A 12251-nucleotide genomic window follows, 5' to 3' on the forward strand; every position below is an offset into this window, starting at 1 on the left:
AAGGCTTGCTAGCCTTTGCTATTTTGAATGCTAGCAAATAACTTACCTTCATGCTTGACTCTTGAATCGTAGTTTGCAGAAAAAAAAACGTATTTTGCCAAGTCTGAAAACTGGCTGCAGCCTCTGAGCCGAAGCTGTCCGTTCTTGCGCTGACTGGTTGCTAGCGTAGTTAGCATGCTTCGTGGAAAAGTGCCGGCTGATATTGTATTCTTTAAAAACCGCAACGGTTTCATTGCAAATAAGACATACAGCCTTTGAACGGACTTCAGCGAAAAAATATTTAGTAGTCCACTCCTTCTGAAACACTCGACACTTACTGTCGACTTTTCTTTTCTTTAATCCACTGATTGTTATGGCAGAGCTCAATGCAGTTGCAAAGTAGAAGTAGAGAAAATAAACCAACAAAGGTCACTTGTGTCTGGAGCGCGCCATCTAGTGGGGTCAACGTAAACGTCGGGTACTGCAGGGGAAGACCAAATGAATGCGGTCTTCACTGTAATTTCGTCAAAATTATTTCGCAGGCCGGATTGAAAAGCCCAACGGGCAGTATGTGGCCCCGGGGCCGTAGTTTGCCCATGCCTGTTTTAGACTGACTTTGTGAGCCTAAATTAAACTACAGTAAAAAGACTTCTTCTTTTTGATAAGTTTCGGTGCCTGTCAGTGGCACTTCTCTGAGATAATTCTGTAATCAAGAGGGAGAAACTGTTTTCTCCCTGACCTCATTCTTGCAGATTCCTGAGGTTTTGCTGCCGCAGTCATCAAAACTTCTGCTTCCCCCAAGCTGTGAGGTTGCAACAAACAAAAACAAACCTTCTGAGAAACTGTCCACGTCAAAAGAGAAATATGAAGTGACTCTGTGGTGTTATATTAATCACAAACAAAGGAGCAGAGTGGATGTTTTCTTTCATTATTAAACTTTAATGATAATTTCAACTATACAGACACCTCAAATTGTTTGGCATGTGAATGACAGCCAGCTGTCTTAAAAAATGACTGTAATACATAATTACTATAATATAGATAGTATTATAGTAATATAGGAATTCAACATAGTACATGTTATTTTTATTTTTATGCTGCAGTTTAGGCATCTTGAGCTTGAAGTACAAAAAAGCAGCGTAACAGTGGTCTGGGAATTTTAATCATACACAGTCTAAAAGATTGCACAGAGGCCAAATATTTCACCACCTACCACTGACTTGTATTTCAAAGTCTGAAGCATTTCCCACCTACATGTCAAAGTGTTCATCAACAGTTGTGACATAATATCATTGTGTTGAAATATTTTGACACTTGAAATTTTTATTTTGACAGACAGGTTTTCACAGTTTCCTTAAAACTGGAAATGGTTCAGTAAAGAGAGGGGATTTCAACAGCTAACAACAAATGGTTAAAGCTTAACATTATAAGCAGCATTTTTCTGGTAGAACACTGAAAAGCTATGTTAAATAAGATTCTAAAGAACAACAAAGCATCCAAAACTATTTACAAACTTGCAACACAATAGTAAAAATATGTACAATACTCTCTGGTGGTCTCACATGAATGTAGATGTGATTTCTGATGACAGCGAAGATTTGCTGCTTCTCGACACCGATGCTCTCTCCACGAGGCCTGTCTTCATCATCATCTGCAGGAACCCCCTCCTGAATTTCTTGCCAACGAAAGCATACAACACTGGGTTTACACAGCTGTGAAGCAGGGCCAGACTTTGGGTCGCAAACATAGCCCGGTCTACTGCCAACCTCGCAGGACACTGGTAGGGCACTATCTTTGCCCTGATAAACGTGTCTGCCAGCACTGCAATGTGGTATGGAGTCCAACAAAGCAGGAAGGCCACGACCACGAACACGATCACTCTCATGGCACGTTGCCGCTGAAACCCCCCACGGATGTGAAGGAGGCGCCGGATGGTTGCTCCATAACAGGGGAGCATAATGGCCAAGGGGATGAAAAAACCCAAAGCGTGGCGAAAAATTCTGGTGACCAGCCTCCACTCGTTAGCGCTGTTGAGATCATATTGTTCAGCGCACACTATGTGACTGGAGTTCTGAGACGAAAAAGAAGAACTGAAGAAACCTGGCAGGGACAGAAGCACTCCAACACCCCAGACAGCAGCACAGACTCCCCAGCTGACCAGCTGTCGGTTGGCCTTACGAGGCTCCATAGCTCGTACGATCACCATGTAACGGTCCATACTGATGCATGTCAGGAAGAGAATGCTGGAGTAGAAGCTCAGCTCTTGGAGGATAGTAACTATTTTGCACATGGCGTCTCCAAACACCCAGCCCTGTGTGACAGAGGTGGCCCAGAATGGGAGGGTAATGGCCAGTAGGAGGTCTGCAATTACCAGGTGAAGAAGGTAGAGGTCAGATGGAGGCAGGGACTGCTTGTTAAGACCAATCACCAGCCCCACAATCAGATTTCCAGGAATTGCCAACAGAAAGATCAGGATGTAAAATATACAGACAACGACTGTCACAGCATCTGGCATGGAGAAGGTGCTGCACGGCTGGGTGGCAGGGTCAACGTAAAACTCACTTGAGTCATTATAAGTGAAGTTGAGTGCGTCATAAATTTCGCCGAAGTCGAAGGAAAAGGCAGATGAGTTTGGATCTGAGAACAAAAGTCAAGATTAAATATCAAATTAATTTCATAATACGTAACTGAGTGAAGTATTTTGGGCTGCTATGCCATTGATATGTTCAAGACATCAAACAATCAAAGTAAATTATTATTATAGAAGTTATAATTCTGTGGATGAAAGAACTTACCAGTCATTGTGGTGTCTTCACTGAACTTCTGAGTCTGGCATAGTGAGTATGTCACAAGGGGACAAGGAACAATCTGTATTTCTCTACACCCCTCCCACCAGGCTTATTTTCCTGTTGCTTCGTAAATACACATTATGATTTGCTCAAGAATTCAAAGAGGAAGGTGTTTCCAGTCCCATTTGATTTATGCAGAGGATGCTACCATACCTATATATCTATTCAGATTTCATGGTTTTTAATCATGATTTTTGTTTTCTTTCTTTTTTAAGTGTGTGTTTTTGTTTACACATCGTTACCAATCATTTTGTATAGTCATCATTAAGTTATTCCTGGACCACAATACTTCCCCCAAAACAAACCCAGTTCAATCGGAGTCATTGGTGTCATGAGATCTGCTGTCACACTATATGAAAAAATTGAAAGAGAAACTGTTAGTTCATAAGGTCTTGAATTCAAAACAAATGCTGTAAGGATGAAGAAGACAGTGAAAATGCCAATGAGTCAATGTCATATCAAGTTTGTTTGTTTTTTAAAGATGCATACAGTTTCTGATGCCCTTTATTATTTAGACAGTATATATACACTACCGTTCAAAGTCTGGGGTCACTTAGAAATCTTGTTTTTTGAAAGAAAAGCAGTTTTTTTCAAGGAAGATAACACTAACTTAATCGGAAATACAGTCTAGATAGTGTTATATGATAATATGATCAACCAGCAACCATCACTCCTGGGTTCTAATGCTACATTGTGTTAGCTAATGGTGTTGAAAGGCTAATTGATGATTAGAAAACCCTTGTGCAAAAATGTTTGCACATGAATAAAAGCATGAGTTTTCATGGAAAACATGAAATGGTGTGGGTGACCTCAACTTTTGAATGATACTCTACATATTAGCTCAATTATTTTGACTAATTTGGTTAGTCTCAATGTGGGCCTCTATCAGCCCAGTACAATTCTAAATGTCAAAAACCGCATGATGGAGAGGCAGTTCTGACTGACCTGACCGCTGCTGCTGAGAGGAAGTTCCCAGCTCATGACATGCATCTTGGTTGACACATGAGCATCTAGCATCACATTTCCTGCCGCACTTCTCATATGGTTCAACTTCCAGTGTCACAAGTACGGTGCTTTTCTGCTAAACGGTAGTGGAAGTACATAGACATGTTTTGAACATATGATTTAGAACCATGTGGTATTGTGGAGACAAGCAACAAAACATAAAACAAAACAAAATGAAAATGTTCAAATGAATGCAATTGGGGAAACAGGGCATTCTGACCTGATCTTCACCTGGAGGATCTCAGTCTGCATTCAGACTCAAAAGAAATTAGCAAACGGAGATAAAATCTGACACCCTCCAACACCCTTAAAATAAATGATTGCTTTTTTAATTTCTGAAACCGACAGGTAACCAGCGGAGGGATGCAAAAAATGCTATTATGTGCATTCTTTCATTGGATTTAGTGAGCAGTCTTGCTGCAGAATTTTAGACCAGGTAGAATTTCAATGGTTTGGGATGTAAGGTGAGCATGGGTGGCAGTTTCTAAGCTCTTTGTGAATAGAAAGCCTTTGTTAAATATTATGAAGGTGCCAGAAAAGCAACATTGAGCAACAGATTTACCCCAAAATGAAGTTTGTTCTCAAAGATAACACTTGAATTCTCACTGAAAGAGTCTGGACCTAATATCCTCTGATGTATGGGGGTTTTGCTTGAAGAAAGTTGTGGGAAAACCGTCTTATAACATCTGTAGGATGTTAGAGGGTAGCAGAGTGGTGCAAGAAGGTTTTCTGGTGCAAACATGATGGCCAGCTGAGGCCTTTCTGTTTGTATATTATCCCTGTGCCTGCATGAGTGCAAAGACATACATGGTTGCTTCATTAGTGAGTGTGACTGGCAACGTGGACAGAATGCATCCTGCATCTCCCCAAATGTCAGCTGGGATGGACTCCAGCCCCCTGCAACCGTCTGCAGGATAATTCAGGTATAGCTAATAGATGGACTGAAGATGGGATTGTGTTTTGCTTTATTTTGTTATGGTTCTGTTAAATGAGAAATACATCTGAGGGAGTGGAGGGAATTAGTTACAAAACTCAGCGGCAACTTTACTAGACAGATAAAACCAACCTCAAAACTGTACCTGACTTGCCTACTAGATGTTTAAGACACTTATTTAAAACTGAAGTGTCAACTGTATTGAAAGATGGAATAAGATCCATAGTAGTATAAAACGCTTGGTCACAGAATATCATTAAAGACCCAAAAGTGCTGCCTCTGTGCTGTACCTCACGCTGAAATGATTCTAAGAGTCTGTTGTCATTTTAATAATCAATGATCAGCTCAGTCACCCCTTTGTTCTTAAAACCTTGCCTGAAAAGGGAAGTTTAGAAATTGAGCGAAGATCATTTTAAACAGATGGGTCAAGGGGTTGGCTTTCTGAGAAATGGTTGAACTACAGTTGATTTTAAATATTCAGGAAATTAACCAGATGAGATTAAGGATTTCTTTAAAGAGGTAGAGGTAGGTTGAAAGAATGTCCACTGAACAAGAGGATAATTTCATTTTAGTAATAATGTTAAGATGTGTGGTAATTACTACGGATGTAAATGGTGGGGTAATTGCTTTCCTGACTACCTGAACCTTATTTGAGAAAATAATCTAAGAATTTCTCAAATTGATCATCTTAAAGCTTAATAAGTAGTGCCAAAGAGGCAATGTGGACTTCTACCTCTGCTATTAGATCAGAGAAATACTTAATGTGCAAACTTTAGAGATCTCACATCTTTGTGAAGATGCGTGTCCTTTCAGATTTCACATTATGACTGGCTTCGAGAAAGCATGAGAGAAAACTGTTCCCATCTAAAGCTCTATTTCAGTCTCATGTAGCTGAAGTGGCTCACAGATGAATCAGTATGACAGATGGTTTCATTTCAGATGAGCCCTACTTGGCCACTTCTATCCACTCCAAAATGTTGTTCCGTTTATGCCTGCACAACAAGAACATGGTTTCATACAAATAAGATTCCTTTGTGCAGCTTGAAAAGTAGGTCATACGTGTACTCATCGAATTTGAACAGCATCTTTGCCCCTTTGACGCACCGAAAGGGAAGAAAAAGTGCGTCAGAAGTGAAATGGAGCAACTTTTAACATTTAGAGGCCAGAAAGTTGAAGGTGCTTGGTGCAACAAAGGATGTGAAGAAACAGGTGGTTTCATGTATGCAATGTATTGCTTCAAAATGGAATAATTAATGCACAGGGAAACAGTACACAACTCAGATATAGCACACATGTTGGAACTCTCCCAAAATAACAAATGGCAGTTTATTTTTCTAGCCACTAGATGGTGTTGTACAATGAACTGATATTGGATGAGAGGATGGCAGTGGCAGTTCACAGCGTGATGAGGTTTAGGGGTGACTTGTATTCAAATCCCCACACACTGATCTCATGTTGGGGTGAAACCGTGCGCATCCGAGGGAAAACCGATTTCAACAATGACAACCAAAGAATAACCCCCTACATCTTTGCATGTGAAGGGTTTGAATTGATTTTGCCATTTACAAGGCAGCGTAAGCATGGGATGAGCAACATGATATTTTATTGACATTAATAGTAACTTAAGTTCTTAGACTAGAGAAAACAGAAAGTGGCAGCAAAAGTACACTAAAATTTATTTGGTGAACCGTTTTGCTAGTATTTAAGTGGTCCCACCTTGATATAAAGGTACAATTGATGGCAAAGAAGAAAAACATGTCTCATGAAAAAAAAAAGGTTTCACATCGATCTACCTACCTATCAGTAAAAATTCAAAACTAACACCTTTCCTTTCACAGAGTCACTTCGGATACAGTTTGGTTAAAAGAGGGAAGACCCTTTGAAGAATTTCACTTGGGCATTCAGTCCAAAAACTCATTTTCACCAACATAAGGCCTTTTTTCTATTAAACAAAAGCAGAAATTGATTTCCTGATTCAAATGACAGCCAAGCCTCAACATAAATTAAGAGAAGAAAGTGCATCAAGTGTTCAAGTAGGGTGTATAGTTTGAAAGAAAATAAGAGGGGTCGGGGTTTGGTTGGTGTGCAGGGGAGGTAACACTGGCACAGAAGTGGCAATTTGCAGTGAGATTTGCAAGACTGAGAAGCTGACCATAACATAACCACCAGGTCTCATCTATGCAAGAATCCTGACAGTGCATCATGTGGTAGATCATGATCACACTGTGCTGCTTACTGAGAGCACTAGTACTCGCACTATGCATAACAAACATTTGACTATGTTAGCCTGTATAAAAATTATGCAAGTATTCCAACTTAATTTATTTTGAAAGCCAACATGGGCTGTTGTGGAGGTGGAGTCGAAAGGTTAAAAAAAGGGCAGGGGGAAATGGGGATGTCCACAGTTTTCTCACATGATCCCCCTAACCCCAATTTCATCTTTTGGCACGTCGTGGATCCCTGCCGTTGCTAATGGTAACTGAGGACTTTGTGGCTGTTGGGGGTCCAGCAGCAGTAACCGGAGGTGCTCCATTGCCAGGTGACCGGCCATTGGGCCGCCCAACGTTCCCAAATGCGGGGTCACGAGGCGCACCGGATGGTGGGTTGTTGTTGTTGGCAAATGGTGGCATGGCACCGTTACCTGTGCGAGGAGAGGTGCAAGTAAGTTGTCACTGAAAAGTTGCAACTTAAGATATTTCTATTTTCATAAGTTTTTTTTTTTTTTAAAAAAAGGAAACCAAAAGTTTGTGAAGCAAAGATGTAAATTAACAATCCCTGCTTTGAATTCAAGGTCCTCAGTGTAGTGCAGAATGACTCAAAGACATTGCCAAGGCTGACTGAAACACTTCTTTTGGACAAATATTCTTAAGACATTCGTAACACACGAGAGCTTCATCTCCTGACAAGTCAAACTGCCTTTTTTTGAAAACCCCTATTGTGCCTGCTATTCGCATTACAGACTGTCAATGTTCATATTTCATTTTTTTGAAGTTCATTTAGTTTAATTTATTGAATCATAATTTATCAATGTAAACACAGTTAACTTGTCAAGATTTCTACGATACAACTACAGCTGTTACTTTGTACTAACACTATTGAAATACACTACTGTACAGAACACTCTGCTCCTACTAGTGCAGTCATAGGCATGCAGAAAAATAAACTCACCTGGTGGGGCAGGTGTACCTGAATTCTGATTGGGTGGAGAGTTTCCTCTCTGGTTCTGGTCAGGCTTACCCTGTTAGAAGAAGAGAATGTCACCTTTAACAGGGCTGCACTGTTATGAATGTTATGACTGATCTCTATTCATTCACTACAAGGAAGATGACATATTACCACAAGTTTTGAATGGCAACTTACAGACTTGTTTTGCTGGTTCGCTTGGGCTAGCAGCTCTGGGTTTGGTTCACTGAAGTTGGGCACTTCTGAATACACCATGCAGAATCTAAGAACACCATCATATTTTAACATAACATTTAAAGATCTGGAATGACATATTTGGTAGGAATTCACATTTCAGTCATTAGTTCAACAGACCATTTTTTCTCTTACAAAAAAAAAAAAAAGATTTTATGCAGTAGGCAAGTCACTGTAAAAGTAATAGCAAGATGTGTCAATATGATACCTGAGAATAAAAAGTTCAGAAAATACATAGTTGTTTTGTTTAATTACTCATGAATTAAAGTACTAGTGTACTAGTGCTCTTAATCCATGTTTTTTGAAACCTATGTCAGTGTCACTTCACAAAATGCTCAGGCCATTTATAAAGGCAGTGCAGAGGAAATATGCCAACCAGAATACCAAGAGGGACAAGTACTTTAAGTATAAATAGATATATGGCCAGCTACTCACTCTCCAATCTTCTGGAGGTCTCCTCCTCTTCCAGTGTACAGGGTCAGACAGCCTTTCCATATGGATGCATAGCTGCCACAGAAATCACACGTTTAACTCATGCAAACAAATCATTTTTTGGATATTAAGCACGCTCCCAAGCACACGAACAATCCTACCCTCTGGTCAGCTTGATGATGTCCCCTGGCTGGATAAGGCTGCCGAGTTCATCCCAAACAGAGATTGCTATGCTCCCGCTCTTGTCTGCCACCTTGCATGAGCGAACCTCATGGCCATCCTTCGTTTTAGTCACTCGTCCTGATAAAAACAAAAGTATAAAGGATAAGTTAGACAAGAGAGCAAACGTATTTAAAACACCTCATCAGGGTCAAATTACTAACTTGTAGATGGACAAATATATTTAAAAGCAAAGCCCCAGTGACGGTATTTTTTTTACTGTGATTTATGTGGCGAAAAATGTAGCGGTCGCTTTAAGAAAAAGAACACGAGTTGACTGAGGGAGAGACTGCTTTAGCCTCCCTCACAGTGCAACTACTTACCTATTTCCAAAACGATGAATACAATATTCAAATTTTTCGACCCAGGTTTCACATCCTTAATCAAAAACAAGGCCTCGTTTGTTGGGGCTGCCATTGTTAAGTTCGAAAAAAATAACCACTACTGGTTCCCTTCCTGTCACTTACTCAGCAGCTATGAGTGCGGGCTGTCGTTACTTTGTAATGTGTTGCTATAGCGTTAGCTTTAGCCCAGCTAACCAATTAGCCTGTTAGCTAAACGTCAACTAAACCCCACTTCACTCACTGTAACTTTCTCTTAACTGTTTCTAACGTTACAAACAACGACCAGCTTCTCCGTAAATCGACTACATTCGAATTAATGCTATAGACGATCGTGGCCGTGGACGTAAGAGCTCAAAGATAACAGCTTTTTTTCACTGCTAACTAACACTAGCAGGGTGACTAAATGTGCTAGCTAGGTAGCTTTGCTAAGGAACACTTCGCTAAGTATTTGCTAGGTCGTAGTCAGCTACCTTCTCCTAATTTGAAGATACGAGTCTCTGGGCATCTCGCTTTTAACGATTATCGCCATAATGGCAGTTTCATTCTTCACATAGCAGTAGTTAACGTGAAAACCGTACTAATGTAGCTGGCTACGATTTAACGATGCAATTGGCCAAAATACCTAAATCTGAGAAAACAGTGCCAATCCTGGCTGACAAATCCAGACTCGCTGTCCAATCTGAAGTGTTTGTTTAACAAATACCACTCAAATGACTCAAAGTATCACTACAGCTTGACACATTGTCTGCACTGCCAACTATTTTGGAGATAACAGCATTGTTCGACAACTCAATTTGGCGTTAATACTTTCAAACCAATCCGTCTCTTTTCCTTTGTGTGGCTCTTGTAAGTATAAGGAACTGTTAGCTTTGTTAGCGCGCAGTCTGGCCAAATGCTTTGTTACACGACTAGTGTATCTATTTCTATCTGTGTCCCCCTACACCGTTGCTGTTATTCGAAAAGCCATATAACAAATGTCCTGATTATTTACACCTACACAATACTAAAGCCCCAAAACGCTATTTAAAGTCAGTACTAGCTCTTCCCTACGATTTGCCCTACTTCAAGAATGCCCCAAAAACTACGTCAGCGACGACTGCCGGTGCCATTTATCCAACTTGGCCAGTTCCATGATTGTACGTGGAGAAGGGGTATACTGGTAGAAATTTCCTTTGGTGTGTTCTTGTACAGACAAGTCGAAAGGTAGAGACAAGACAAACTAAGCGTCTATTGTTGTAAATGCATTGCAGTCACAAGCGTAAGCAGACACTGTGTCGAGCTGTTTAAAGTCAGTAAAGAAAGCATTTGGTTTATACCAAATGTACTCCGCTCACAAACAACGCGAGATGAGAGCAAACGGGATCGTTTTAACCATAGGTTTTAACGACAAAAGTAATGTGTTATTTTGGAACTCACGATTATAATCAGTTTTGGTAATCTCGATTAACAGTGACTGCTATCATCAAACGTGTTTGTGACTACACAAAAGTTGCAGTGCAGAGTGTGATAGTACCGCAGTTGTGTGATTGTGTAAAAAAAAAAACCTTCACTACGCTGTATTTTTACAACTGTATTCGGTTTGACTTGTGGTATTGTTCCGTGATGTGATGCAAGACAAACAAAAGAATAAACGTCACGAACAGGATTCGAACCTGTGCGGGGAAACCCCATTGGATTTCGAATCCAACGCCTTAACCTCTCGGCCACCGTGACTATACAAACCAATATAGCTCCTACCAGTAGTTTTAATGATCTGCAAGACACACGGCTATTTTCGGTTTTTGTAGATGTTAAGAGAGTAAAATGTCACAAACAACTGTTTGCATCTGTGTCCTGAATAGATAAAGCTGTGAAATAGACAATGACGATGTGCAGTGGAAGAAACGCAGGGTGTTGGCATAAGTTCGGACATAGGAGGGAGACAAACACCATCTTAACACATACAGACATGAAAATAATACATATCCTCATTGAAAATATGCCTAACTCATCTTTAAATACAGTGCCATTAAATAGAGGGTTTGTTTTGTTCACTTACATCGATAGATGTTGTTTTACATCAGGATTTAAAACTGGATGCATTTTAATAACTGTAAAAAAGTTTCTCCACCTTGTTAAAGTCACGCTTGCGTCAAAGATAGCCCTGGTGCAAATCCATTTCAGGTGAAAGTGTTTCTCTGATTTAAAAAAAAAGCTCTGTTTTGCTCTTACTGTTTCATGATAAGAGAAACTAGATAATTAACAAAGCTTGTTTTTAAGCCAACTGTGCAAGACTAACATTTTCCTTTGATACAAAAGGTCTCTAATTCTTAAAGTTAACCACCTGTGAGGAGACCGATTGTATTTGTGAATGAAAGCCTTTATTCAGGGAGTTTAGTGATACTGTAACTGTCCAGCATAAGAAACCTGAGACAGCCTTCTTCAGAGAAGACTTAGTATCTGAATTAGAGAGAATCAGTAACAATTTCAGTTCATTTTGAGCGCAGTCAAAGTTGCACATTTGAGAACATTCCTCCTCCTGGTGTTGCTCTTCATGAGAACTTGATATATTGATATCAGTGTTTTTACAAATAAAATGAACATGTTAAATTGTCATCTACACATAGTGAAAGACTCAAATGATGATGGAATTTTGACATTTTTTTTAACAACATACTATATTTGCAAATGTTTTCTTTAAAGGCCATCCAAATTATAGCTGAATATTGTCTCATTACTTCTGCTCATAAATGTTAAAACCTTGAGCTTTCTCCTTCCACCCAACACCATCAGGGTGAATGGGATTTCATCTATGGTGCTTATTGTATTGAGAGAGAGAGAGAGAGAGAGAGAGAGAGAGAGAGAGAGAGAGAGAGAGAGAGAGAGAATATTTAAATAATTCAGCAGCAATTTATATCCCAGAAAGCACCTCAATCCTCTGAGTAATCCCCCAGACCATGCGGTCAATAATTTTCATATGGACAGACTCAGCCACGGGCATAAACACTCTAAGCAGTTGTTTACGGCCACAATCGCTATGGAGGGGACTCCAAATCACTGTGAATTTTTGTGTTGCTCATTCGTAACATAATG

The 12251-nt window shown here is 40.0% G+C and overlaps 2 protein-coding genes and 1 non-coding gene across 3 annotated transcripts; all 3 read right to left on the reverse strand.

Moving 5' to 3' along the window:
* Nucleotides 1-951: 951 nt before the first annotated feature.
* Nucleotides 952-3282, reverse strand: LOC110949669 (C-X-C chemokine receptor type 1-like). The gene is made up of 2 exons (XM_022191833.2): nucleotides 2775-3282; nucleotides 952-2616 (listed from the first exon to the last, which is right to left on the reverse strand). Exons 1-2 carry the CDS (start codon nucleotides 2779-2781, stop codon nucleotides 1538-1540), a joined length of 1086 nt encoding a protein of 361 aa, XP_022047525.1. The 5' UTR covers nucleotides 2782-3282; the 3' UTR covers nucleotides 952-1537.
* A 2792-nt stretch (nucleotides 3283-6074) lies between these two features.
* On the reverse strand, nucleotides 6075-10274 carry nabp1a (nucleic acid binding protein 1a). The gene is made up of 6 exons (XM_022191836.2): nucleotides 9159-10274; nucleotides 8778-8916; nucleotides 8620-8691; nucleotides 8128-8212; nucleotides 7936-8005; nucleotides 6075-7408 (listed from the first exon to the last, which is right to left on the reverse strand). Exons 1-6 carry the CDS (start codon nucleotides 9250-9252, stop codon nucleotides 7203-7205), a joined length of 666 nt encoding a protein of 221 aa, XP_022047528.1. The 5' UTR covers nucleotides 9253-10274; the 3' UTR covers nucleotides 6075-7202.
* A 536-nt stretch (nucleotides 10275-10810) lies between these two features.
* Nucleotides 10811-10892, reverse strand: trnas-cga (transfer RNA serine (anticodon CGA)). Its single transcript has one exon. It is a non-coding gene; the product is annotated as a tRNA-Ser (tRNA).
* Between the last annotated feature and the right edge of the window lie 1359 nt (nucleotides 10893-12251).

This window comes from Acanthochromis polyacanthus, chromosome 14 (genome assembly GCF_021347895.1).
Source record: "Acanthochromis polyacanthus isolate Apoly-LR-REF ecotype Palm Island chromosome 14, KAUST_Apoly_ChrSc, whole genome shotgun sequence".
Lineage (NCBI taxonomy): Eukaryota > Metazoa > Chordata > Actinopteri > Pomacentridae > Acanthochromis > Acanthochromis polyacanthus.

What these genes read in the sequence shown, in the direction of transcription:
- nabp1a (XM_022191836.2), bottom strand. Translation starts at nt 9,252, where the DNA reads ATGGCAGCCCCAACAAACGAGGCCTTGTTTTTGATTAAGGATGTGAAA. An exon ending in ATTCATCGTTTTGGAAATAG is followed by an intron (nt 8,917 to 9,158) that starts GTAAGTAGTTGC and finishes TGTTTTTATCAG; the next exon opens with GACGAGTGACTAAAACGAAG. An exon ending in CGAACCAGCAAAACAAGTCT is followed by an intron (nt 8,006 to 8,127) that starts GTAAGTTGCCAT and finishes TTCTTCTAACAG; the next exon opens with GGTAAGCCTGACCAGAACCA.